The 25361-nt window shown below is 37.6% G+C and overlaps 1 protein-coding gene across 1 annotated transcript in view; it reads right to left on the bottom strand.

Annotated features, from left to right (window-relative positions):
- LOC106544485 (uncharacterized) overlaps positions 1-25361 on the bottom strand; it is a 33833-nt gene extending 8472 nt beyond the window's left edge. The window contains exons 1-8 of the mRNA XM_087725399.1: positions 25256-25361; positions 23265-23389; positions 22392-22545; positions 18143-18296; positions 15768-15974; positions 11114-11266; positions 3483-3570; positions 1518-1689 (exon numbers count right to left, since the gene is read on the bottom strand). Coding sequence (XP_087581525.1) covers positions 1518-1689; positions 3483-3570; positions 11114-11266; positions 15768-15974; positions 18143-18296; positions 22392-22545; positions 23265-23361 — 1025 coding nt within the window. The 5' untranslated portion in view covers positions 23362-23389; positions 25256-25361. The remainder of the gene's footprint in view (positions 1-1517; positions 1690-3482; positions 3571-11113; positions 11267-15767; positions 15975-18142; positions 18297-22391; positions 22546-23264; positions 23390-25255) is intronic.

Raw genomic sequence — 25361 nt, 5'->3', positions numbered from 1 at the left:
ACAAAATTCCTTAAATTTAAATTACCAACGCTGAGCACTTTTTAACAAAATATGATTCTAATACATAAATGTACATTTACTTTTTTCTCATTTTGACAAACTGTTCTCTGGATATATTTTGTTAGGTAATATTCCCCCACAACATACTCAAGCAGTGAATACCAAATCTAGATACCCATCAAATGACTTATCAGAAGCTAACATTATGAATTTCAATCTTGGGGAAAATCTAGAAGCCTTCAAATGTTTAAATGTGCATTCTGAAAACTAGCACCTTAAGGGGGCAACCCCTTCACACAAAATCCAAAGAGAACATGTTCAGTGCTGTAAAATGTCAATTGCAGCAGTCTACGGGGTCAGTGAGGAGACAGAGATAAAACCCTAGAGATACCCAAGGTCAACTGGAAAAGAATAAATGAGGCTAAGTGGATAGTAGTGGGCTTTTTACTTAGAGAGAGGGTTTGGCTTGAAACTAAGCAGTTTTCATTAAAAGAATAGATAGTCTATTGTATCTTATTCTTTAGATTGTGTGTACTAATAAAGCACACTTACTTCTTCACAGTCCTCTTTATCCTCTCCTCTGTCCAACCTAAATGCATATACCTTATTTCCTCGTGCATTTCATCTAATTTTCCTATAAAACTATTCCTGATAAAAAATAAACTTTTATTTGGTATATTAAGCAATGTAGAAGCATCATGGGTATACACAAGTTGTCCCTGCTTAAAGACTGTCCTGTTTATTGACCATTCGAAATTACAGTAGCACTTAAAAAGAAACTTTATAATTGTGTCCCCACTTTTAGGACAGTGTCCCTCAGTCACGGGACCATGATTTGGGCATTTCATAACCAGTGGGTGCTTAAGACCGTCACAGCATCCTACAAGCATGTGATCACCATTTGTGATCTTCACAGCCAACTTCCAACATGTACAGTCTACGAAGAAGTAAAATCACAAGTCACAAGTGACCATATTGCTTATTGAGAGAATTGTCAGTCCCAATTCTGGTTGTTCAGTGAAGACTATTGTAGTATGATGATGATTGATGATGATGATGATTAGACTAGAGTAGATTAGAATGCTTTTCTCTTATTTTTCTTCAGAATAATCCTGTCAGGTTGGTTACATAGAGCCAAAATGACTCACCCAAAATTCCCCAGTAAGGTTCAATTTCAGAGGGTGGACCTTAACCCGAGTTTCCCATGCCAACTCTGCAACTTCTATGAAGAATTATTTTCTTATGAAGAATTATTCTCAGGTTTTCCAAGTGTAGATACTCCCAATCTATCTAAAATTAATTATGAAGCAAAATTGTTTTGAAAGCAGCTCATGCAGTTTGGAGAAAAACATTAATACCAACATAGCCAAGCACCTGGGACAGCTGGCAAACATTAACCTAACTTATTTGAAAAGAAAGCTGTAGCCAATAATAATTAACTCTGTGGTATTGTTTGATATTTAGTAATTAATTAATAAGTAGTGGCATTTATAAAAGCAAACAGGAGGACAGCTTACCTGTGTAAATTGATCAAATGTGAACGGTCTCTGGCATAAGATTTAGAAAGGAGCTGTGCTGTAGGCACTGTTCCTTTTTCCGGATCAGCACAAAACCAAAAACTATCAGTAAAGCTCAGCTTGAATGCTTCAATTAAAACGTGCAAGTAATGAGTAGAATTATGGTCCAGATCTGCAGAAATAAACCAACACAAATTATTGTTTGCAATTCATAAAATCCTTCATATGTATAGAGGTATAATTGTGTGTACAGTACTTACTGATGAAAAACAGTGAACTGATTCATACATTGTTTTCTACACCAGAGGATGCTCTTTCCCCAGACATTTGGTTAGTGTGATTGAATCCTCTTTCCTTCATTTTCTTTGTTCCTGTTTATGATTTCTATCTCTGCTATCTTTGTTATCTCTTGTTTTTTTTTCTTCCTTTAAAGATGTTTTAATGATTATGTAAACCACCCAGAGTTGTTGGGAGCTGGGCAGCATATAAATTTAATGATGATGCACTGGATTTGCCCCATCGTCACCAGAGCATCTTCAGAAATTGGGACTAGTTTTTTCCAACTGACAGGGGGGAAGATTATGGGTTTAATGAAAAGTAGTCATATTAAGTGTATGTAATTAATTTAAATTAAATTTAAAAATGAATTCAATTTCATGTTTGACCCAGGTCCACTTCTTCTTTTGGCCCTTCTATCGTACCACTCAGTTCCTGACTTTGGAAAAATATTTCCCTGAGAAATCAAAAAAAACCTATATAGGGACAGCCTAGGACAAAAGTGCCATTCTTTTTTTTGCTCCATCATCTTCTAAGGTCAACCTTTATTCTGCCTTTATTGCTGATTCTGATAGATCTTCCTCCTTGTTCCTCTTGTCTTTGAACTTTGGCATTTGCTATCAAAATGTATGTGCCATCTGCTCTTCTCATTCCAGCTGGCTTACAATATATGAGATAAAATGTTAATAAAATCAGTCCATAAAAGCTAATCTCCAAGAAAGACAGGATTTTCAATGTGGCATTTAGCACTACACTAATGCTCTTTCCAAAGCCACTGATATACTTTAAAAAGTCAATACTTCAGGCTAGGAGGGCCGAAGTCTGTGATTTCACAAGTATTTCTTATAGTCTTAGGAAATTTCACCGGTGGCCTCACCAACATACTCTCCACAAGCAGCATTTCAGAACTGTAATCTATCTTATCATCATCTGGATCATCATAATAGGGGGCTAGATTAGAATTGTACTCTGAACATACCTGGAGAGTTGGAAGGTGTACATTAGGCGGGTAACACTACATATATTTATCAAAAATGATCATTTTTTGTTTTCCTTATGGAAGTAATTTTACATATATTGCTACAATTAGATTGGGATCTAAATTACAATGGAAATAATTTTATATACGTATATTGCTGCACAATTAGGAATTTTTATAATATAAAAACAAAACATTCTTTTTAAAAAGTCTTAATTGCCTCCTGTATTAATTGATATGTGTTGTGGCCCAGCAGGAGCTGTTGGAGCTGCCACCAGACACCGAGTTTCTATGAGTTTCTATGTTTGAATGAACAATATTGTTATTTATATAAATAAAGTTACCCACAAATTGAGTGAATCTGGGAAGCTAAATGGATATGTTAAATTTGTTAACTCGGATACAGAAGAAATTTGCCATTACTATTTTCTCAATCTTTCCCTCCAGTTTCTCATTATTAGTCTCTAGTAATGTGTGGTTTCTATTGCTTTAAGCTAATAGTTTTTAGAGTTGCTGACATGGCAAGTTTTGTCAATCTTTTGTATAATCCTATAATGTCTCTTAAAGTCTCATTCTCAATGGTCATTCATTCAATATAAACCTTTTGACAAAAATGTGTGTTTTTTCCTCTTCTTTTCCTAAAGTAGAAACCTCTGGCTTTTTTTAAAATTAGAAGCAACTGATATGTACAAATTAGAAGCTGATCATACCTTTGACATTGAAATTTTCTAAAATATTCAGGGCTAATAAAGTTGTGATTCCTTGCCCATTTGGAGGAATTTCCCAAATATTCATACCCTAAAAAATGATTGACACTATTTAATGCTGACTATCAACCAAAGAAAGAATTTTTTTCTGACATTGTTTGAAACGAAAATCAAATTAGTTGAAATTTTCAACTAATGAAATACTAAAACTTCAACATATATTATGACTTATTCTTAATGAGAATAATATAAAAATACACACAGGCAATATATGATGCAAATACGTAACATCCATCAAATGTCATTAATTTTTAAGCAACAGTGCATGCATCAATGTAGCATGTATTTAAATTCCTAAACAGATTATATGCTCGTGTCAATTAAATACTTGCTCATAACAATCACCCCTAAATATTTTTAAATATGTTTCAGGTTTCTTAAAAAGATTTCTGAAGATCCTATATATACACAAAGACAGTTAACAATGAAATGCATCTTTTTAGTAGATTCTGACAACTTCTAGAAAGATAGATTTTAAAAACAGTCAAATAATTATTTTAAAATACAGAGGGTTTGGGATAATAACTATTAGTAATACATTTTTCATTAACCAACAATTGTTTGCACCTCTTTTAAACCCATCGTTCTTTAATGTTTTTGTGATTCTAACATGACTAATAGATGTAATACAACACTTGGCTTTTAAAACATACCATTTTTGGCATGATTGATGAACCTGGCACATTTTTACTAACAATTAGTTACCTGTGTTTGCTCGAAAATAAGATTAGGTCTTATATTAATTTTTGGTCCAAAAGACGCATTAGGGCTTATTTTCTGGTTAAGTCATATTTTCGGGGAAATATGATACTAAAGGCATCCGTCTGGCTGATGATCTAAACTGAGGCTTATTTTGGGGATAGGGCTTATATTGCAAACTTCCTGAAAAATCATGCTAGGGCTTATTTCTGGTTGGATCATATTTTGGGGAAAACAAAATAAGCATTATATAATATATAAGCATTCCTTTTTCTTATGTGAGTTTTTTGGCATCATGGTTTCTTATACTATACTGAGTAGCCAGACAGCTGTTACATTCTAAGCTGCTAGCAGGTTATTTGATATCCAAGAGCAAGAGCTGAATAATCAGATTTATACACTTGCCAAATCACTGAGAAACTGCCTTCACTTTTCTTCTGTAATATAAGCGCTCTGAAACTCTAAAATGTTGATTACATCTTTTATTTAATTCAGTTGTCCAAATTATCACTTATGAATAACTTTATAACAAATATCATCATATGGGTCCTGTACTATATGTCATTATGAATTTTGTATTATTAATTATATAATATATTATAAATTATTTAATTATATTATACCTTATATAATTCATAATTATATGATTTTATCATGTATTTAGTATTGTTTGTATGTATGCATGTATATATATATATATATATATATATATATAGATAGATAGATAGATAGATAGATAGATAGATAGATAGATATAGATATAGATATAGATATAGATATAGATATAGATATAGATATATATATAGATATAGATATATACATATAGATATATATATATATATGTTGTATTTCTGAATGGAAGCAGTGAACTTCCTCCCATATTTGGGCATACCAGGAGTTGTGACTTTAAATATATAGATATATATGTATATATATATATAAAGAGGGGGGGGCTACCATGAATTAGGGGGTGGCTTAGTCGTTAAGCATCATGTGAAGGGGTGAGCTTCCATCTTCGCCCCAACTTCTGCTCACCTAGCAGTTTGAAACATGCAAATGTGAGTAGATAAATAGGTACCACTTTGGTGGGAAGGTAACAGCACTCCATGACGTCATGCAGGACATGAGCACAGAAATGTCTTCGGACAATGCTGGCTCAATGGCCTTGAAACAGAAATGAACACTGCCCCATATAGTTGGCAATGACTAGCAGAGTAAAACCTCAGAGACTCCTTTAACTTTTTTTTTAATCTATCATGAATTGTATTATGAATTATATAGATTGTCTGCTACAAAATCGATTTGGGAGCTTAAAAATAGTTACACCTTGCTTTATTGTTATGTTCATATATTTCCTATAGCTCATCTCACTGGGCCTGAAGAATAAAAATGTCCAAGCCTTCAACCTTAGTGTTTTAGACCACATGCACTAAATTTTATTGATATGTACTCTATACATTTCAATATTGTCATATCACTGAGTTCTGTTTTCTTTTCATAACACAATAACTAAAATATTGGAAAGAAGTCATTAACATGTTATGGGAAACTAGAGGTATTTATACTTTAGATCAACTTATTGTCAGTCAAGCTTTTAAATCTTTCATTACAAGAGAAATGTAAATTGTCTAAAATTGAAAAATGGCAATAGATTCAATTAAAGGCATATTCTGATTTCATTAGTCCAGTAAGTTCCTGCAAATTACTATCAGACTGGAATATGTTTTGTTTGAATTCATCTAAACAATCATAAAATATTATTTATCCTTTATAATAATTATTTGCTAGAGCTCTGGAATAAACAGTTGTAATATTCCATATAAACAAATCAAAGGCTAAGAGTATCTTACAATTTTAAGGCAAAACTAATTCAACTAAGTTTACTGGAAACTTTAAGAATGTTTTAAAAAGGGAATGCTGGGAGTTTAAAATGGTTAAGGATGAAGTCTGTGGTTGATGAGGGAGCCCTGAATGTGATTATTGTTTATCCTTGGGTGGAGTTCTTGGCCCTTGCACTAATGATGAGTTGGATAATAAAACATCAGCAAACAAATAACGCAGCTCAATGAGTATCACAAGTTCCACAGTTCATTCCTGAGCTACCAATATCCTTAGGTGTTTGGGATTTTATGTTGTGGGTTTTTATGTGTGTTTAATCCTTATAAGATGTTGAAGTTGTTTGGGTAAGATGATCAATTGTATAATATATGTTTAGTTTTTATATAGTGTTTAGCTCTCATCAGCTAGCCATACCCTTACTGGGATTCGAACCTGTGCTGTATTGCATCTTAGGCAAACGTCTTAGCCATTAAGCCACAGGTCTCCTCGTTATCAGCTGAAGCCAGGGAAGAAGGTATATATTTAGAGTCACAACCCCTGGTAAGCCCCAATTATGGGAGGAAGCTAACTGCTTCCATCATCTGTCAATTGGCTCGTCACAAGAGTCCAACCCCTGGTATGCCCAAATATGGGAGGAAGTCCACTACTTCCATTCTTCCATTCCATTCACTCCAGGCAACAGTAAAAATATTGGGTTTCTGTCTGGATGGACTCTTGTGACGAGCCGATTGACAGATGATGGAAGCAGTTAGCTTCCTCCCATAATTGGGGCTTACCAGGGGTTGTGACTCTCTCTCTATATATATATGTATGTATGTATGTATGTATGTATGTATGTATGTATGTATGTATGTATGTATCTATGTATCTATGTATCTATGTATCTATGTATGTATGTATATATATAAGTCACAACCCCTGGTATGCCCAAATATGGGAGGAAGTTCACTACTAAGAGACCATCCAGACAGAAACCCAATATTTTTACTGTTGCCTGGAGTGAATGGAATGGAAGAATGGAAGGAGTGAACTTCCTCCCATATTTGGGCATACCAGGGGTTGTGACTTTAAATATATACCTTTCTCCCTGGCTCAGCTGATAACAGAGGACAGCCTGTGGCTTAGTGGTTAATACATCTGCCTAATATGTAATACAGCCCAGGTTCGAATCCCAGTAAGGGAATGGCTAGTTGATGAGAGCTAAATAGCTTGTAATAGAGCTATACTAGTCTCCCTTTATTTATTTATCAGCACAAATACAACACAAATGTAACAAAAGGCAACAGTAAAAATATTGGGTTTCTGTCTGGATGGTCTCTTATGACGAGCCGATGGACAGTGAATGGAAGTAGTGAACTTCCTCCCATATTTGGGCATACCAGGGGTTGTGATTTAAATATATACCTTTCTCCCTGGCTCAGCTGATAACGGAGGACACCCTGTGGCTTAGTGGTTAATACATCTGCATAATATGTAATACAGCCCAGGTTCGAATCCCAGTAAGGGTATGGCTAGCTGATGAGAGCTAAATAGCTTGAAATAGATCTATACTAGTCTCCCTTTATTTATTTATCAGCACACACACACACACACACACACACACACACACATATATATATGTTTCATAATATAATTATTATAAAGCTAAGTGAGATATACTTATGAATTATATAACAACAATTTGATGTGTATCACCATATTTTCCCTTTCTTATAGAACATCAAACATATTCCTTAATGTTTTGGAAGCCGTCAAGACCAGACTCTTCTGTAAGGGATTTGTAATGGAATGTGGTAAAGACCTTGGGAGATGGCTCAAAGAGATGTTGTCTAGGGAACAGTCAGATAAGAGACAGCACAGCCCACAGTTACATAGTGGGTAGAATAAGAGGCTCCAAAGGAATTCTCCCTAAGCTTTCCAGCTGTAAAAGTGACAGGAGGAGAACTGTACTTTCAGAGTTGCGAAATTCTGTTCATGTAGCTTTACAATAAAGTAGAATTAGTTTATCTGGTTGTGTTTCCTGTCTAGTCTACCTACTAAAGCTGACAGTATTTGAAGTTTGAAGAAGGAATCCTGATGCAGGATCTGTATTGGTTGGGGACGCCCAGAACAGCATGCAGCTGTGAGGCTGATTGCTGCTTGATAACCCTCTCTGTATTTTTTAACTAATTTTAACTGTGTTTAATCATCCTTCAATCCTTCTAAATGTTTAGTTTTTATATACTGTTTTTATATTTTAATATGTTATTGTACACTATCCAGTGCCCCCCCCTTGGGGGGGATTAAATTTAAATTACCAAGTCTCCTTTAAGACAGCAATGGCAGCATCCCAATATGCATTTAGTGTATAATTTCAAAGAGAGGCATAAAATTGTACATAAACACTGGAGCTAGTTTTGAGGAACACTTGTTTTATATCACTCCATTTACATCAACTGCAAGACACCCTTCACAGAAAGTTTTGCACTCCAATCTTTTATTTCTCTTTTGCATGGAAAACTATCAAAGCTGAATTTAATTTGCAAGATTTGTATTCAGGATATGGATCTTTGCCAAAGATGTATTATTATAGTGCTAAGGGGAAGAACACCAAAGAGGTTATAGAACAAAGGCAGGAGTGAAGACCCAAGAATGACCTGGCAAGGAAAATTCCTTTTCTTTCTAGACTTGGCTACATGACTGGAAATAACTCCTTTGAAGTGTAGAGAAAAACAGATTGAGTCAAATATTCTTGTTTGTGGAAAGTTCTAAGGTGGAAGAAACACAAAAAGGGAATCACCACACAGAACAGTCTCCTGATCTTCACATTTTTGGTTTTAGTCTACATCCAGTTTCTAAAGTAAAGTCCCATTTAACTTAAGCATTTTACTAAATTTTGACTTTAATCTTTAGCAATTAATAACAAAAACACAAATAGTCCTATTTAGTGATAATCGGGACAAGGAATTCTGTTGTTATGTGAAGCAGTCGCATGAACCATCACATTTTTTATGATGTTACTTCAGCTTTCCTTTGGTTTACAGAGCTACAAAGGTCATACACATGAGGACTAATCACAATGTCACAATTTTATCATAACTGTGAATGTTCATTACACGAGGCAGTAGCTAAATGAGGACTTTCTGTAATGGAATAAACATAAATGGACAGATAAGTATACATATATGCAAAAAATGTGTATTTTATATTGTATTCATGAAGCTACTATGTGTTAAAAGTGACAATGATTTGTCAGCTTACTACTATTCCACAGCTGATGGTACATTTTACTAGTACAGCATTTCTTCAACTTCCAGTTTAAACAAAGAATATGATCAGAGTTGAAAGGGACCTTGGAGGTCTTCTTATGCAACCACTTATTCAAGCAGAAGACCCTATTCCATTTCAGGCAAATGGCTATTCTGTTTCTTCTTAAAAGCCTCCATTGATGGAGCACCCACAACTTCAGAAGACAAGCAGTTCCATTGGTGGATTGTTCTAACTGTCAGGAAATTTCTCCTTAGTTTTAGGTTGCTTCTCTCCTTGGTTAGTTTCCATCCTTTGGTCCTTGCCTTGCCTTCTAGTGCTTTGGAAAATAAGTCTCCCCTGTCTTGTTTGTGGCAGCCCTTCAAATCTCTCATTTTTTCTGGACAGTGTCATGCATCCATTCATTATGCAGAGCATGGAAAGGATTCAAAAATAATAAACTAAAAAGTTAAAGGCAGAAGATTTGAGAAAAGGAAAACCTCACTAAATCTAGTTCACATCAGTATCATTCACTACACCTTTCCACATCGTTCAAGCCTTGCATGCCATTTAACTTCCACTGTATTGTGACCACGTGCCATTTTGTATGGTTTCCTTAGAACAGCATCATACATGTTGGAAAGCTGCACAATTGAATATTGCAAGTCTTTATAGGATGATTCAGATAGGCTAAGAACAACTTCTCCATGTTTAGAAATCAAACCAAATTACTTCTTAAACCTCTGAGAAAAACCTATGAAGAATAATATAAACATCCATGTGGTTATTATCTTTCCATACCATTTTTTAAAAGTCTGGCAACTGTATCAGTCTGCCCCGTGCCAACTCAGTGAAGCAGTTGAAGTGATGTGTCAGTGCCTGGAGGCTGTCAGGGTCTGGATGGGTGTGAACAAGCTTGCACTCAATCCCGACAAGACCGAGTGCCTTGTGTTTTTCCCTCCCAAAGATTGGCCTTGTATTCCATCTCTCAGGCTGGGGGGTTAAATTATACACCCCTCAGACAGGGTTCACAATTTGGGAGTCCTCCTTTAGAACATCATCTGTCGGCTGTGACCAGGGGGACATTTGCCCAGGTTTGCCTGGTGCACCAATTGCGTCCCTACCTGAACCGGGAGGCCCTCAGAACAGTCATTCACGCCCTTGTGACCTCAAGACTGGACTACTGTAATGTGCTCTACATGGGGCAGCCCTTGAAGAGCATTCGGAGACTTCAGCTTATCCAGAATGCAGCTGCGCGAGCGATTGTGGGTGCACCTCGATACACCCACGTTACACCTATCCTCCGCGAGCTGCACTGGCTGCCTGTTGGGCTCCGGACGCGCTTCAAGGTGCTAGTCGTTACTTTTAAAGCCCTACATGGTATTGGACCTGGGTACTTGAGAGACCGCCTCCTGCCAATTACCTCCCTACGACCAATTAGATCCCACAGATTAGGCCTCCTCCGAATACCATCCGCTAGCCAATGTCGACTGTCGACCCCTCGGGGGAGGGCCTTCTCTGTGGCTGCTCCAGCCCTCTGGAACGATCTCCCCATGGAGATTTGGACCCTCACCACCCTTCAGGCTTTCCACAAAGCTATCAAGACCTGGCTGTTTCGGCAGGCCTGGGGCTGATGAGTTCCCAGCCCCACTTGAATTGTTGCGACTGTTGCGTTGTTTTTAATCTGTTTTTTGTATTTGTTTTTGTCTTTGTTTGTTGTTGTATTCCCCCCCCCCACCTTGTTTGTTAGCTGCCCTGAGTCCCTCAGGAATAGGGCGGCATACAAGTATGTAATAAACATTCAAACATACCTTGTAATTTGTGACAATAGGCTTAACTTTTTCAGTGACGTGACTTTTCAGGTCTCCTAAATCCATTACTCCACCATTATTCTGAATAACATCCACAATTGCTTTAGCCACATGGCCTTCGTAAAAGCCTCTTTTGCCAGATTTTGCTAACTCCTGAAGGAAAAAAGGCTCTAAATTACAAAAACCAAAAAATAGCTGTGCCTCAAGAGGAACAATTTTTCATTGGGGCAATAAAACATAATTGTGTACCAGATCACTATACTATTATACAGCATGCAAACGTCAGTAGCTTCATCCAAAGGCAAAGAATACAAGGAATGCTTATGTATACAAAAGGAAACTGCCCTGCCTTTGACCCAATTCTAAGGAAAAGCCACGTCAATCTCAATAATTCAAAAGGGATGGCAAATTGTTCGTACCTGGTACCAAGACAAAACGGCATGTGTCATTCCACATACTCAGTCAATAAGAATGTCATTCACCATGTGGTGCATTACCATCTGGCACCAAATTGTTAAATATTAACAAGATATAATTAGCCACAAAGGAAGCTGAATAGGTGAACAGTTTCATCCAATACTTTGATTCTAAACAGTCACATATTTTATAACATTAGCAATAGAAGAGAATATATGTAGCTCAGGGTTGAAAAGAGGAATCCTTGGCACTTTCTGAGTTTGGCCGTTTGCTTGCAAAGGTTTTACTGTTGTTGTTTTAACCTTTTAGTTTTGTGCTACTCTTGGCAACTTTCTAGGCAAGTGCTCTCCATGCTACCCAATCAAACACAGCTTCTTTCAGTTGTTGGATATTCATCTTTGTATCAGTTTTGATGTATCAAGCCAGCATGTTCTTTGCTTGCTCCTTGTTCTTGTTTCATTTACTATTCCTAACTTCATTGACTTCTCCAATGAATTTGCACGCTTGACATGGCCAAAGTAAATCAGACAATTCTGTGATTTTGGCTTCTAGTGATGTAATAGAAATAGTCGAATTTTAGTTGGCATGTGTGCTTATTCACGCAAAGTCTATTAAAAAGCGATGCTCCTGTGTTATGGATTTCTCTACAGATTAAAATTAAAATTTGTAGGCACTTATATACATAAGTTGGTATACTTGGTACCGACCAAGGTTTGGTACACATCTAAGTATACAGATATTAGCATAACTGGCAAAGGAAATTTTATATGTGAAAAAACCCTGCTTTTATTCTTCAGACATGTACAAGTTTATAATGGCACAGTGGTTAGAGTGCAGTACTGTAGGCTACTTCCTCTGATCACAGGTTGCCAGCAATTTGGCAGATCGAATCTCACCAGGCTCGAGGTTGACTCAGCCTTCCATCCTTCCGAGGTGGGTAAAATGAGGACCCAGATAGTTGGGGGCAATATGCTGACTCTGTAAACCACTTAGAGAGGGCTGTAAAGGACTGTGAAGTAGTATATAAGTCTAATTGCTATTGCTAAGTACTATTGCTATCCGAGACCAAACTCAAATTCTTCCCTGTAAAGCCTCTTGATCTGAAAAAGATACTTAAATACTTAAGTGCACTTATGCGGCTATAAAGTTTGATTGAGGTTTACTCCCATAATTTGCTTCCAAAGGATCTGTTGCAGAATTCTTTTACCTCCTTATGTCTGTGGAGATTCTCAATCAACTAGGTCATAGCTGTCTCAAAGGTGCTTTTTCACAAGGCAACCAGTTTTGGCAGGATGGTGGGGGATATGGAGGAATTAGTTCTGGCAGGATAAGAGGGGGCGGGGAGGTTGGAAGGATGAATTTCTTTGCAGTCATCTGGTCTTACCACTCTTCCTGAGAGCTCTTAAGGCCACTTGGGGGTTTATCTGTTACCTCAGGGTCACCTGAAGTTACCTGAAGAAGGTTACCTCAAGAAGTAATATATCTAAAACTAAGGGTCACTCCTTAGTTTTAGATGTGTTACTTCTTCCTCATTTTACACTCCATTCCCTACACTGCAGAACATGATTCCAAGCAAAGCATATAATCACAGCATGTTCCTCCTGTACATTTTAATACAGTATCTAAGGATACTTCATTTAACAATTCTTACCAATAGACTGAATATTTATTACATTAACCAACATTCTTATCTTGAAGTTACACACTACTCTAAATACAAGGAATACAATATATAGATGTATAGAAATTAAGAAGTAGGCAAATTGTTACATTAATGTGTCATGTAATAAATTAATCTGAATGCGAATGGGGAAAAGGCATAAGCAAATAAGCTTCTGCCTCCTCCCTTCAGAAAATAGTTTGAAAAGTAAGTAATCTGACACCATCTATACATTTTACCTTTTGCCATTTACTGATTTCTATGGCATTTATCTCTGAATGCTTTTTCAACATTACATAAGTCTCAGAATGAAGTTAAAAAGCAGTATCTGTCAGATCAGGACACTAAGATTTATAATTAGCTAAAAAATGAGACTGAGAGATGCTGCTGAACAGCATCCAGACATGGCTACCTAATCTCTTACGATTTTTATAACTAAGTTAGCCAGGAAGCAAATTCAATTGCTGTGGAAATAAAATTAAATTTGATGTACATTATTGCCATGCTCCACTAATTTCCCTGTATCACATGAAATATCCCTCTTTTGATAAATATGAGCCTTCAATGTTTCCAAAGGCTATAACTCTTGCTTCCAGCCAAATGACCCAGAAGGAGCCAGATATGGGAGTGAGTTACTGAGGGTCAAATTCTACCGAGGGAATTCTGTCCTGAGTCTTTTTTGCGTTCGCAATGCAATTCCTGCAACATTATGATGGAACACATATATTCACCTTCATTCTGAACGTTGTGTTGAAATTCATGTATTTTGAAGTAGAACTCTTAAATCAATTTCAATGTATACTAGATGTGGGTGACCCCTAGGTTGGTAGCAAAAAACACAGGCTGCAGAAACACTCTGAATTTCATCTGCTTTTCCAGGCAATCAAAAATTAGGTTTGTGCTGATAGCAATGGAAAACTAATCATCTGCCATAATTGTCGAGGCTAAGGTTGATGTTTCCCAGCAACTCTGCTCAGCGTCTCTGATTTCTACTAATAAACACACTAGTGAGTGGGCGAGTGTTTGAGTTTACATAAAATATAGGTGTGGCATACAGGTAGTCCTCATCTTACAACCATTTGTTTAGCAACCATTCAAAGTTACAATGTTGCTGCAAAAATTAACTTATGATTGGTTTTCACACTTACGAAGATCACAGTGGTCCTGTGATTGCAATTCAGGTACTTGGCAACAGGAATGTATTTACAAATGGTGGCAGCATCTTGTAGATGCACATAATTGCACTTAATTGCATTTGCAACCTTCTTAGTCAGCTTCCAACATGTCTATGAGGAAAGGCGGCCATATGATTCCCTTATTACCATGGCAAAAGAAAATCAGAAAAGGCACAACTCACTTAACAATATCACTCAGTGATAGAAGTTCGGATTCCAATTGTGTTCCTAAGTTAATAGCACATGCGTGTATGTGTATCCATCAACCTCCAATTCAAGAATCAATCTACAATGTCCATCATTCTGTATATGGAAAGTAGACAACCTTCTCCTAATTCAGAAGCTTCTATTATGAAGCTATCAAACAAGCTATCAAACAAATGAAAAATGTAACTATTAGCTATATTTTTTTTAAACCAAATGTAACAGTCTCTGTCTGTTATGTGCTATTCAAGAAGCCCTTAATCACTTCTAAAAGCTTTCACAAAAGAATGTGGAGCAATTGTGTCATATATGTTTCAGAAAATCCTTGATGTTAACCAAGAAAAAAAATACCCAAAACACTGAATAATTATTCTTCAGCTATTTCTACCAAAGCGAAGGCTGGAAACATAGTATCGGAACCAATATACAGGTTTGATTTTAAATAGAAATATTCATACCGATTGCATGTATCACTGTATATAATGCTACAGTATATTTTAACTATGAATTACTGAATAAGTCATAATGGCTTGGTTTAATAGGGGGTTCCAGGCCAAATCAATCATAGTAGGACTTAGTTCAGGGGTAGATTTCTTCAAGGGCTGAATCAGCATTGTAGTTCTCCTCCGTGGGCTGGCTGAAGGGGGGGGGGTGCGGAATGGGAGGGAGATGGGATGGATGTCTCCTGCAGCACAAAAAGGGGGCCTCTGCAAGGCCTCTGTGAGGCCCGTTTTTGGCTGGCAAAGTGCTGAAGAAGGCCATGGAGGGCAAAAACAGACCGCTCAGGGGCTGCACGTGGCCCATTTTGGCCAGCAGAGGCACTACAGGCCAGCCCTTTGATATTTCCAGGCCAACCCTGTGGGCTGGATTTAACCACCCGGCAGGCCACATCCAGCCCACGGGCTACATTCGACCCACGGGCGGCATCCAGCCCACAGGTTTGTGTTTGACACCCCTGGCTTAGTTGTATATGATCTAAGTAAATATATTTTAATTGTTCTATACCAATCTGCCTGAATATTATTATGATATGTGACATAACCAATAGTAATAGTTGGTTGTTTACAATCAATAAATTTTACTAAGTTAATTTGAATTTTGAATTTGAATTTAATAAATTTATATGCCACCCAATCCTGTAGGACTCTGCATAACTGGCTCTGTACCTTCAGAGGCACTGAAGAACAACTCTCTTTACCTTAAAAGTGTTTGCCAAAAGAGGATTTTGGAAGACTTGGCCATGCTCTGGTGCTTCGCCATTGATCAAGAGGTCCTTTCCATGTTGATTTCCAGGTGACTGAAGAACATGAGCATCTTGCTTCCACTGGTAAGAAGTAATCTCAGACACTGGAAAGCCCTTCTCAGCCATTTCTATTGCTGGTTGCAAAATCTGCCCCATGGAAAGCTGAATCAAGGAATACTGCAGTGTTATCAATCAACATGCATACACCAGCTATAAAGATTTGCAGAATACACTGAGTCACATAAGCTGAAGTTAAAACTAATCAAGCTTAGCGTGCCATGTGCATGCAGTCACCTATATTTTAGCTGACCTGGTTAAGTATGTTATATGAACTACAATAAAAAGTGTAAAAGTAAAGAAGAACTGTAAATCAACATAAAAGATTAAACTGGGCTTTCCAAACAGTTGGAAAATTAATACAATGGAATAGAATATTAAAACTCTTTCTGGAAGGTTTGCCCAAATTATCTTTTTCTGAATCATAAATTAATATGTTATTTCATGGCAATAAACATTATCAAGATCTATTTCAAAGGGCATTACTTCGTTCCCTCCTATGGAATCAGGTACATGAAATCTAAGATTTTATTTCATATATATGAATTCTAATCTAACAATGGGCAGAATATAATCTTAGTTTGAAAACATAAAAGAAATTAGTAAAATCTCAGCAGTTGATACAAGAAACTGAGCAATAGTTTTAAAATGGGAAGAAGAGAGTACAATGGCCTGTTCTTTTGCCTGCCCTTCCCCATAACTTAGGTAAGCGGAAGAAACTCTGTGCAATTAAAGGAAAAGCACATTCAGGTACTTTTAAAAAAAAGCAAACATATTTATGAAAGAACAAAAATAAAACTATACTACAAATACCGTGTTTCCCCAAAAATACAACCTGTCCTGAAACTAAAGCTTTGCCACATTTTTCGCGTGGGCAAAAATATAAGCCCACCCCCGAAAATAAATCCCTTGGACAACCACTCCCCCCAGCCTCCGGCCAGGCAGACCACCGCTCACCGGCATAGCGGTATCCTGAAGGCACCAAGCCGCAGGAGTCAGGGGAGGAGAAAGGAGCTCACATTGCTTGCTGCCTTTGGGATACCACTAGGTTGGGGAGTGGCATTCTGCCTGGCCGAAGAGGGGGAGTTGCCCAGCTGTCCCTGCAGCAGCAGCCGCCACGCTCCAAGCGTCTTCTCCGGTTCCAAACTCACAAACTCGGCTGCCGACTCTTCCAGCAGTGGCCGCTCTAGGAGTGCACTCTATGGTTGTGGGCTAGCTGCTAGAAGACTCTGTAAGAGAGTCTTCCGGACAGAGAGTCTTCTAGCAGCCAGCCCACAACAATAGAGCGCACTCCTAGAGCGGTCACTGCTGGAAAACTCAGCAGCTGAGTTTGGGAGTTTGGAACCAGAGAAGACGTTATGCTCAGAGCGCGGCGTCAGCTGTGGCAGGGAGACCTGGGCCCGGACATGTTGAGGCTAGGAGGGATGCCTGCTGGGGGCGGAACAGGCGCTCGCGCAACCCCCTACTCCAGCCCGGCAGAGCTCCATGTACTGACCTTTGGAGTATCCCTCATGTGCCAAGCCTTGGGAGCTGGGGAGCGGGCAGAGCGCCACGTGGCTTTGCGCCTTAGAGATACCCCCTAGGTCAGTGAATGGCGCTCTGCCCAGTTGGAGAGGAGGTTTGCTGGGCAGTTGCTCATGAGCTTGGTCACCTCATGGCTGCTTCGCCCCTGAGGCTGTGCCCGGCTCTTCGGGAACCAGTTCGCAAGGGAGCAGCCGCCCGGCAACCCCAAAACAATAAGCCCTTGCCTATAATAAGCCCAAGGCCATATTTTGTAAGTAAAAAGAAAATAAGACCCTGTCGTATTTTCGGGGAAACACAGTAGTCCTCATCTTATAACCATAACTGGGACCAGAATTTCCATTAATAAGATAGGCAGTTGGTAAGTGAATTGTGCCTGATTTTATTTTATGACATTTTATGATTTTTATGAATTTTTGCTATGGTTATTAAGTGAATCACTACAGTTTTAAATGAATAACATAGTCATTCAGTGAATCTGACTTCCCTCTTGATTTTGCTTGTCAGAAGACAGCCAAAGAAGTCATAAATGGTGATCAAAGGCCCATAGACACTGCAACATTGATTACATGCCGGTTGCCAAGTAGCCAAATTTTGATCATGTGACCATGGGGGGGCAAGCACTGCAAGGACCAATTGTAAGTTACTTTTTTCAGTTGCGTTGTAAGTTTGAACAGTTGTTAAATTAATGTTTGGAAGTCAAGGACTATCTGTAATCAATCTTTTCAGCAAGAACATTGGCTAGACTTTACCTGTTTGCTTCCATACACCGCGACAGCATCACACCACGCAGCAGGAGCACCAGGGACTGTGATGTTACATGCATGTCGAAAAGGCAGAGGATTCGCTTCATCAAAGCCATATTCTTTTACCAGTTCAAGGGTGAGGGACTGTGGAGACCTTCCACTGCAAAGCAATCAGAGATACACAGGTGAAGCATATAAAACCCAACTTTTATTCATTTTTTTAAAAAAGACTGATGCATCACAATTAGCTTAGCAAACCCCTGAGCATCAACCATTCAAAATAATGCAAGTGATTTCCAGGCCATTTAAATAGGCTATAACATTACAGTTCATATTCCTGGAAACTTTTGTTATTTCAACCAATGCTTGTTCTATAACTAATCTCATTACATTGCTCTCCACATTTTAGGATTTTTCCTAAGAGCTCTTAGTATTACACTTCTAAAGTCCATTTCAAGACTATTATGTCTTTCCCTCCTTAATAGATGTTCTGAGATAATGGGGGGGGGGGAAGGGGAGAGGACAGTTACAAATGGAAGATGGATGCCTGGCTCATGTGAAATTCATACATAATTGTATAATTAAGATCTTACTTAGAAAATGACTTTTGTTCATTCAGGCCTTATCCCACTTGTTCTTTGCCCCAGCATAATCTCATATCATCTAGCCATCTTCTCCCTTGTCTACATGATGTTGTCCTCATCTCACAGCTCATGAATAAAGATGCCAAAAATGTCGTTAGCTGTAGCATATAAAGGTCATACTTTCCTCCATTATCCCACTCCATTCCAAAGATGGATCAAATATATAACCTTTCCTTATATATCATTCAGTAAATTCATATACAGTTTACAGGGATTCCCAGTAGTTAACAAAAAACAGCACATGACATAAGCTGACAAGGGTAAACAAAACTATTTAAGTAAAAAGAAAATTTAAATGGAGCAACAGCAACATTCAAAACATCATCTTCCTCCTCTTCCGAAAACTGCTCAGAAAAACCCTGGTTCCAAAAATGAAAGAGGAAACTGATCTAATTTTTAAGGGAGGATATGGAATGCTTTTCTAAGTAGAGGTGTTTCATGTATTTATGATGGTTGCAGATCATCAAAACAGTTGGCTGAATATTCCTTTTTAGCCAAGGGTCAGGATGCTTAATTGACAAAATTGTATCTCCATTTCTGTGTTGTGCCAGGGATGCAAAGTACACCTTGAATTTTGATACCATTCAAGTAGACATTTAGCAATGTACATTATATTGTATGATGTATATAAGTCAGTATTTGATACACAGTATTTGAGTTACTATAATACTATATAATATTATTTAACAATTCCTGTGTAGCTACACAGGAATTTAAGAAATATAGATATAAAATTATGTGAAACTCTACATATGTCTAATGATGCTTAAACTTAGACCTTGCAGAAATATACATAATGTATTTTTCGGAGTAGAAGATGCACCTGAGTATAAGACGCAACAAGATTTGAAGAAGCAAATAAAAAAAAGTTTTTGCACTCTGCAGTTTTTTTTCTAAAAAGGGGCATGAATAGCTTTTAGGAGGCTTGTAAAGTGCTCCTGGGCACAGGGGCAAAAACGAGCAAAAAACATCCAGGTTTTCACTTATTTTTGCCCTCCCCAGCCCCCAGGAGCACTCTACAAGCCTCCTAAAGGCTATGCACCATGATTTTTGCAAAGGGGGCGGAGTTTCAGGATGCCAAAAATGCTGTATTCAGTGTATAAGACACACCCAGATTTTCACCCTTTTGTTGAGGGGAAAAAGTGTGTCTTATATTCCGAAAAATATGATACTTTTTTTAATTGGCAAGTTTCTGTGTTTTTTATAATAATAACATGATGTTTGCATTGCATAAAGATATGCAATGGTAGAAAAGATGATTCCAATAATAATGATTCCTAGTGAATCTTAGCAGAATCCAACCTGCATTGTGGTGAAAGAAAGAACTATTGAGATAATGTTTGTGTTATTCTCTCTTTCTTCAATCTCTTGTGTGTTGCTCTGGATATTTTGTGGTACAAAAATGAGATCATGGTTCTTAAATCATGGCCTGAGAACTAGACAAAAGAGTGTGTCACATGGAAGAGGGATAAAATCAGAGCTGCTTGGTTGTTCTGGTGATTCTTTAAATACTCATAGAGGAGAATATATGCAGCTCACGGTTGAAAGCTGGCACTGAAGATATTACCTATTCAGGTAATGAAAGATCTGCAAGCAAATAACCAAGCTCAGAGAGCACTAAGGACTACATGCTTCAAATAATAAATAGATTTGTATGTTTCTCACCTGTGAAACTGATAACAGTAAGAATTTTGCCAGAAATTTTTTGTTACACATCAATACAGGTGTATTAAGCAGTGTAGACATTCTCTGCAACTGTAGTTCCATTTTGATTTCATGGCAATTACTAGTTTCATTTTTCACAAAATAGATTCTTCAAATAAAGAATCACTACCCTTTTTCTCAGCTGTGCATGAATACAGCCTGGGTCGCTGAATTTTTTTATGCATTTGTCTTGTTGTTGTTGTTTAAATCAAACCCTAAGCTTGAATTCTGATTAGACTGCTGATGCTATTATTTTAATACACCTAATATGCCTTAACAGCAAATCATTGAAAATCTTTTCCATTAGAAAATATTCCTTTAATGATACTTTCAATATAGTGCTTGGTCAAGTGTCTTATATGGAAAAAAATGTATTTGATATTGTTTCCTGCTTCTTTGTGAAATGTTCAAAGAGATGGGGATGTTTGGAAATCTGATTTATGAGAGACAGCACTCTTTGCCCTTTGACCATCCAGGACAGAAAAAGAATAAAAAAAACCAACTGACAGTAGACTTTTATAGCATCCTGCTATTTACTTTACTGAAGCTCAACAGCAGAAGGGCTGACAATCCCTTTGCACTGCCCAAAAGTTCAACAAAACTCAGACATAGGAAAATCAGAACCAAAAGAAAAGGAAATGAAATACACAGCTGAATTCTGACCTTCTAATTCAATACAAGAAATTCCCAAATGAAACTTTCTGTACACTGTAATATTGTATGTACACAAAATCGTTAGCAGGGACAGTTTAAAAATAAGTTAAAAGTGACATCGGGCATACAAGCCTGGAGGTACAAATCCAAAAATTGAGCAATTATTATTTGCATATACAAGAAAGCTTGTGAGAACTGTAGCAAGCCTAACAGCTCTCATTAAATTATAATGTTCCTGGATATCCAGTCCAGGAAATCTGCCTCTTTTTTCAGAAAAAGTGCATTTATCTATTTGTATTATTTCTCTATCACCAATTTTTCCACATTTCAAGAAACAGCTAGACATCTTCTACTGATTCACCAATAAGGCTCAATCAGTCCTGAATTCAAGTGTTTTCTCTGCTTTTATTTCAGTGGCTCTGAGCAAACAGCCTATCCAGAGCCTCAGCTATATTTTCCACAATGCATTTAGACACGATTCACCTATTCTTTCCTTTCCCTTCCTATTTCTATCACAAAGGAATTCTCAGTGCCTGGTATAACAGTCTCCTGAAGCTTCAATCCCGTTTCCTTTTCAGAAAGGCTACAAAAACTCGGCTTTTTAAGCAGCCGTAGAACGGAGTGGTTTTTACCCAGCTTTTAATATACATTTATGTCATATATAGCAGGTTTTCTTTTTCACTGAGATGGGTTTTAGCAATGTTATTTGTTTCAATTGCCTTTTCTTATTTTAACCCTAATTTTCAACTGCAACTGAGTTGGTCTAGAAATCTAATAAACAAATAATTTTGTTGCAGAGAAGCCTTTATATTGAAAGGTTTCAGGCACAGGGGAAATGGTATTGAGCAAATATTCCTTTTTCTAAATTAGTTTTGCTTGTTTGATTACTGTTTTTGTTCTGCCTGGAGAGCCAGTTTGATCTAGTTAGTAGTTAAGGCACCAGGCTAAAACCAGGAGACTGTGAATTCTAGTGTTGCCTTAGGCAAGAAAGCCGCCTTAGGCATGAAAGCCAGTCACTCTCCCAAACTGCCTCACAGGGTTGTTGCAAGAGAATATAGGAGAAAGAAATAATATTCGGCATGTTTGTCACCTTGAGTTATTTATTAAAAATAATAACAAAGGCAGAATAAAAATAAATACATGAATGCTTTATTTTGATTAGGCATGTCTGCATGTTTTGTTTCTCTTCTTCAACTTGGTAATGGGAGCCCAGCCCTTCTCTTTACTGTTAGTTGGTGTTAGTTCTCACTCACCTTCCATTAAGACCATGCACCTGCTTTGTCCTTGCATCATAATACAGGCAGAAACAATCTCCACCTAGCCCTGTACTGAACGGTTCGGCAACATTTAAAGCGGCAGCAACAGCCACAGCAGCATCTACAGCATTGCCACCCAACTTTAAAATATCTGCAATAAAGAATTTCATTAAGAATAGTGGAATAATACTATGGAATAGTACATATTATCTTCCCCAAATTTACAGATTTTATCCACTGTGGACATGCCCCAAAGCAAGAAAATATTGGACAAAAATACATACATGGCTGTAAAAAACGACAAAACATATAGATTTGAAACCAGAGATATTTTTGCTGGGAGTTCTACCTGAAACGTATTGATAAAAATATAAAAAATATGCAAGACTTGATCTTGCATATTTTAACTGCAACTATAATTGTATTTGCGCAACAATGGAAAGATGATGAGATCCCATCTGAGGGGAATGCGATCAAGAAAATTTTAGACTGCGCAGAAATGGATAGATTAACATTTGCTATTAAAGATAAAGAAAAAAAAATGGAATACTTTTTGATATGGAACATATTTTACCAATGGCTAAATATTAGAAGTTAAAGAGGAGGAGATACTACTGGAAGAAGAGGAGAATTGTTAAAGAGGATGATGTCAAATGTTAAATATTAATGTTACAATATTATTATGTTATTATATTATCAATATGACAGCATGGAATTATAACAACAAAAATTTATAATATGATTACGTAAGCACAGTTGTATCCAGAACACACTGTTTGATGAAAATTGGATGTTACATAAATAAAATAAATAAACCTTGGCGGGGCGGGGGGGGAGATTCTAGCCACTGAAGAAGAGTAAAATAAATACCAAGTCCAATATTTGTGGCAAGAGATTGGCTTGACGCAACACAGCCATTACAGCAAACCACTGGGGATCGTCGAGAACAGAACTTAAGCTGGGACATCTTTCTCTAAGTGACGCCAATGTGAAATCTGCACAGAGAAGAAAGGAATATAGTTACAAGGCATGTGAAGCCACATGTTGTCTGCTAGCCAGAATCGGGATGGTGTCAGATGGCAATTCAGTAAAAAAAAAAAATGAAAAGTATTTTTTTGATTGTTATATTTATTAAGATGGATATGCTGCTTTGGATATTGAGATGGGAAAGGAAAGGAGTTCTTATTGATTCTATTCTGACAGTTGTTACTGACTATAAGGGGCAGTGCTCATCTCTATTTCAAGGGCCATTGAGCCAGTGCTCTCCATGGATATTTCTGTGGTCATGTGGTCAGCATATCCAGAGCACTGGGTGGCATTTAAGTTTAATAAAGAAACAAATGAATTAAAATATACTTTCTATTTTTTTCCAATCAAATTTTTATTTTTATATTCTTTATACATATCACTGCGTGAATGGTTGGTAACTGAGTAACATACATTTCAATACACATAAACATAGCCTTATTATTCCTAAATATTACATTTTCTTTCCATTGTTTCACATTATTTATACATGTCTTTTATTATCATCCTTCCTTTCTGAACCATCTTTCTGTCCTTTTGTATATCTTAACATATTAATATATAATTATTATTATTCCCCACTGTTCTCTATCCCTATTTCCATTTTTTTAATTAAATAGTCTGCCCATCTCCATCTCAATTCTGGCTGACATACAAGAAGAAGACATTAAAAATAAAACAATATGAAGATCATACAAAACAAATATCTGGAAAAAGACCACCACAACAAACATACCCTGAGTGTCTACCAACCACGCTACCCAAAGTGTTGGGAAGAGCCAGGTTTTAAGAGCCCATTTCAATTGGGTCAAGGTGGAGACCATATGAATCTTGGGGCAAGGGAAAACATAATTTCTGACAGCAGGTGTTGTAACTAGAAAGTCTGTTTATTATGCCCCATCGTGCTGTCGTACACTAAAGACAAATGCACAAAGCTTTGCTTTGGGATACCGAGATTCTCTCAACTTTGCTTTTCACACCTTGCGGAAAACATTTGTAAATGTGAAACCGAGCTCAGAGACCTCCCCCAACCCAATCACTGTATGTCAACTACTGAGTTAATTGAGGTATGTTCCTATAGGGCAGTCCTCAAATTCTCATTGGCCCTTTCAAATTGTTCAATATCCCCAAATATGTATATGAAACATAATTTATGATTTATTAGTAAATTATATGAGGATTACTTATTTGTTAAATATTACCTTAACTAATAGTACTACGAATAGTATAACAGCAAGAACCCCTTAGAGAGTCCCATCAATCTTGGGAGCCAATGGAGAACTCATATTCTATGCTTAAAATTTCTTAAAAGGGAATCCTTCTTTTTTAAAACACCAGGAGAGGTCAAAATAAGGAAGTTGGGATTCCCCAGGCAAGCATGAGCTATTCGGAGAGAGCGCTGGTGACTTTAGCCAACAGAAAAAGCATCTTTCTAGATGCGACCCCGTAAGAAATTATGGAATGGGGGGGGGGGGGCATAGTTTCTTCAGCTTGGCATCCTCAAGAACAGGCTCGGTCAGCAGTTTGTGAGTTTAACCGATCTGGAAGAAGGCGCCACGTTGCGGGCAGCGGTTCTTTTCCGCGGATTAAGCCACGCAATGCAATGTCTCCATCCCCACGTGCGCCCTCTCCCAACGAGGGCAGGTCGATGCGAGACGAGACAGCTCCACCCTTGCCCCTCCGTTGACAGTAGGCGAACGCAAACGGAGCAAAAGCAGTATTTCAACTAGCGGCACGAAAGTCCCCCTCCTCTTAGCTTTGCGTTGCAACGCCCCCAGTTACGACGCAACAACGGCACTTGGCATTCCCATTAATAAAAGTCCCCCTCCTCCTACCTTTGCGTTGCAACGCCCCCAGTTACGACGCAAACACGGCACTTGGCATTCCCATTAATAAAATAAATAAATAAATAAAAAGGCCTAGTGAAGCGGGAGCAACAAG

Source organism: Thamnophis sirtalis, unplaced genomic scaffold (genome assembly GCF_051295495.1).
Source record: "Thamnophis sirtalis isolate CommonGarterSnake01/CBP01778 unplaced genomic scaffold, rThaSir2_p1.2 scaffold_11, whole genome shotgun sequence".
NCBI classification, from domain to species: Eukaryota; Metazoa; Chordata; class Lepidosauria; order Squamata; family Natricidae; genus Thamnophis; species Thamnophis sirtalis.
The sequence above is the reverse complement of the archived record's forward strand: the minus strand, read 5'-3'. Positions and strand labels throughout refer to the sequence as shown.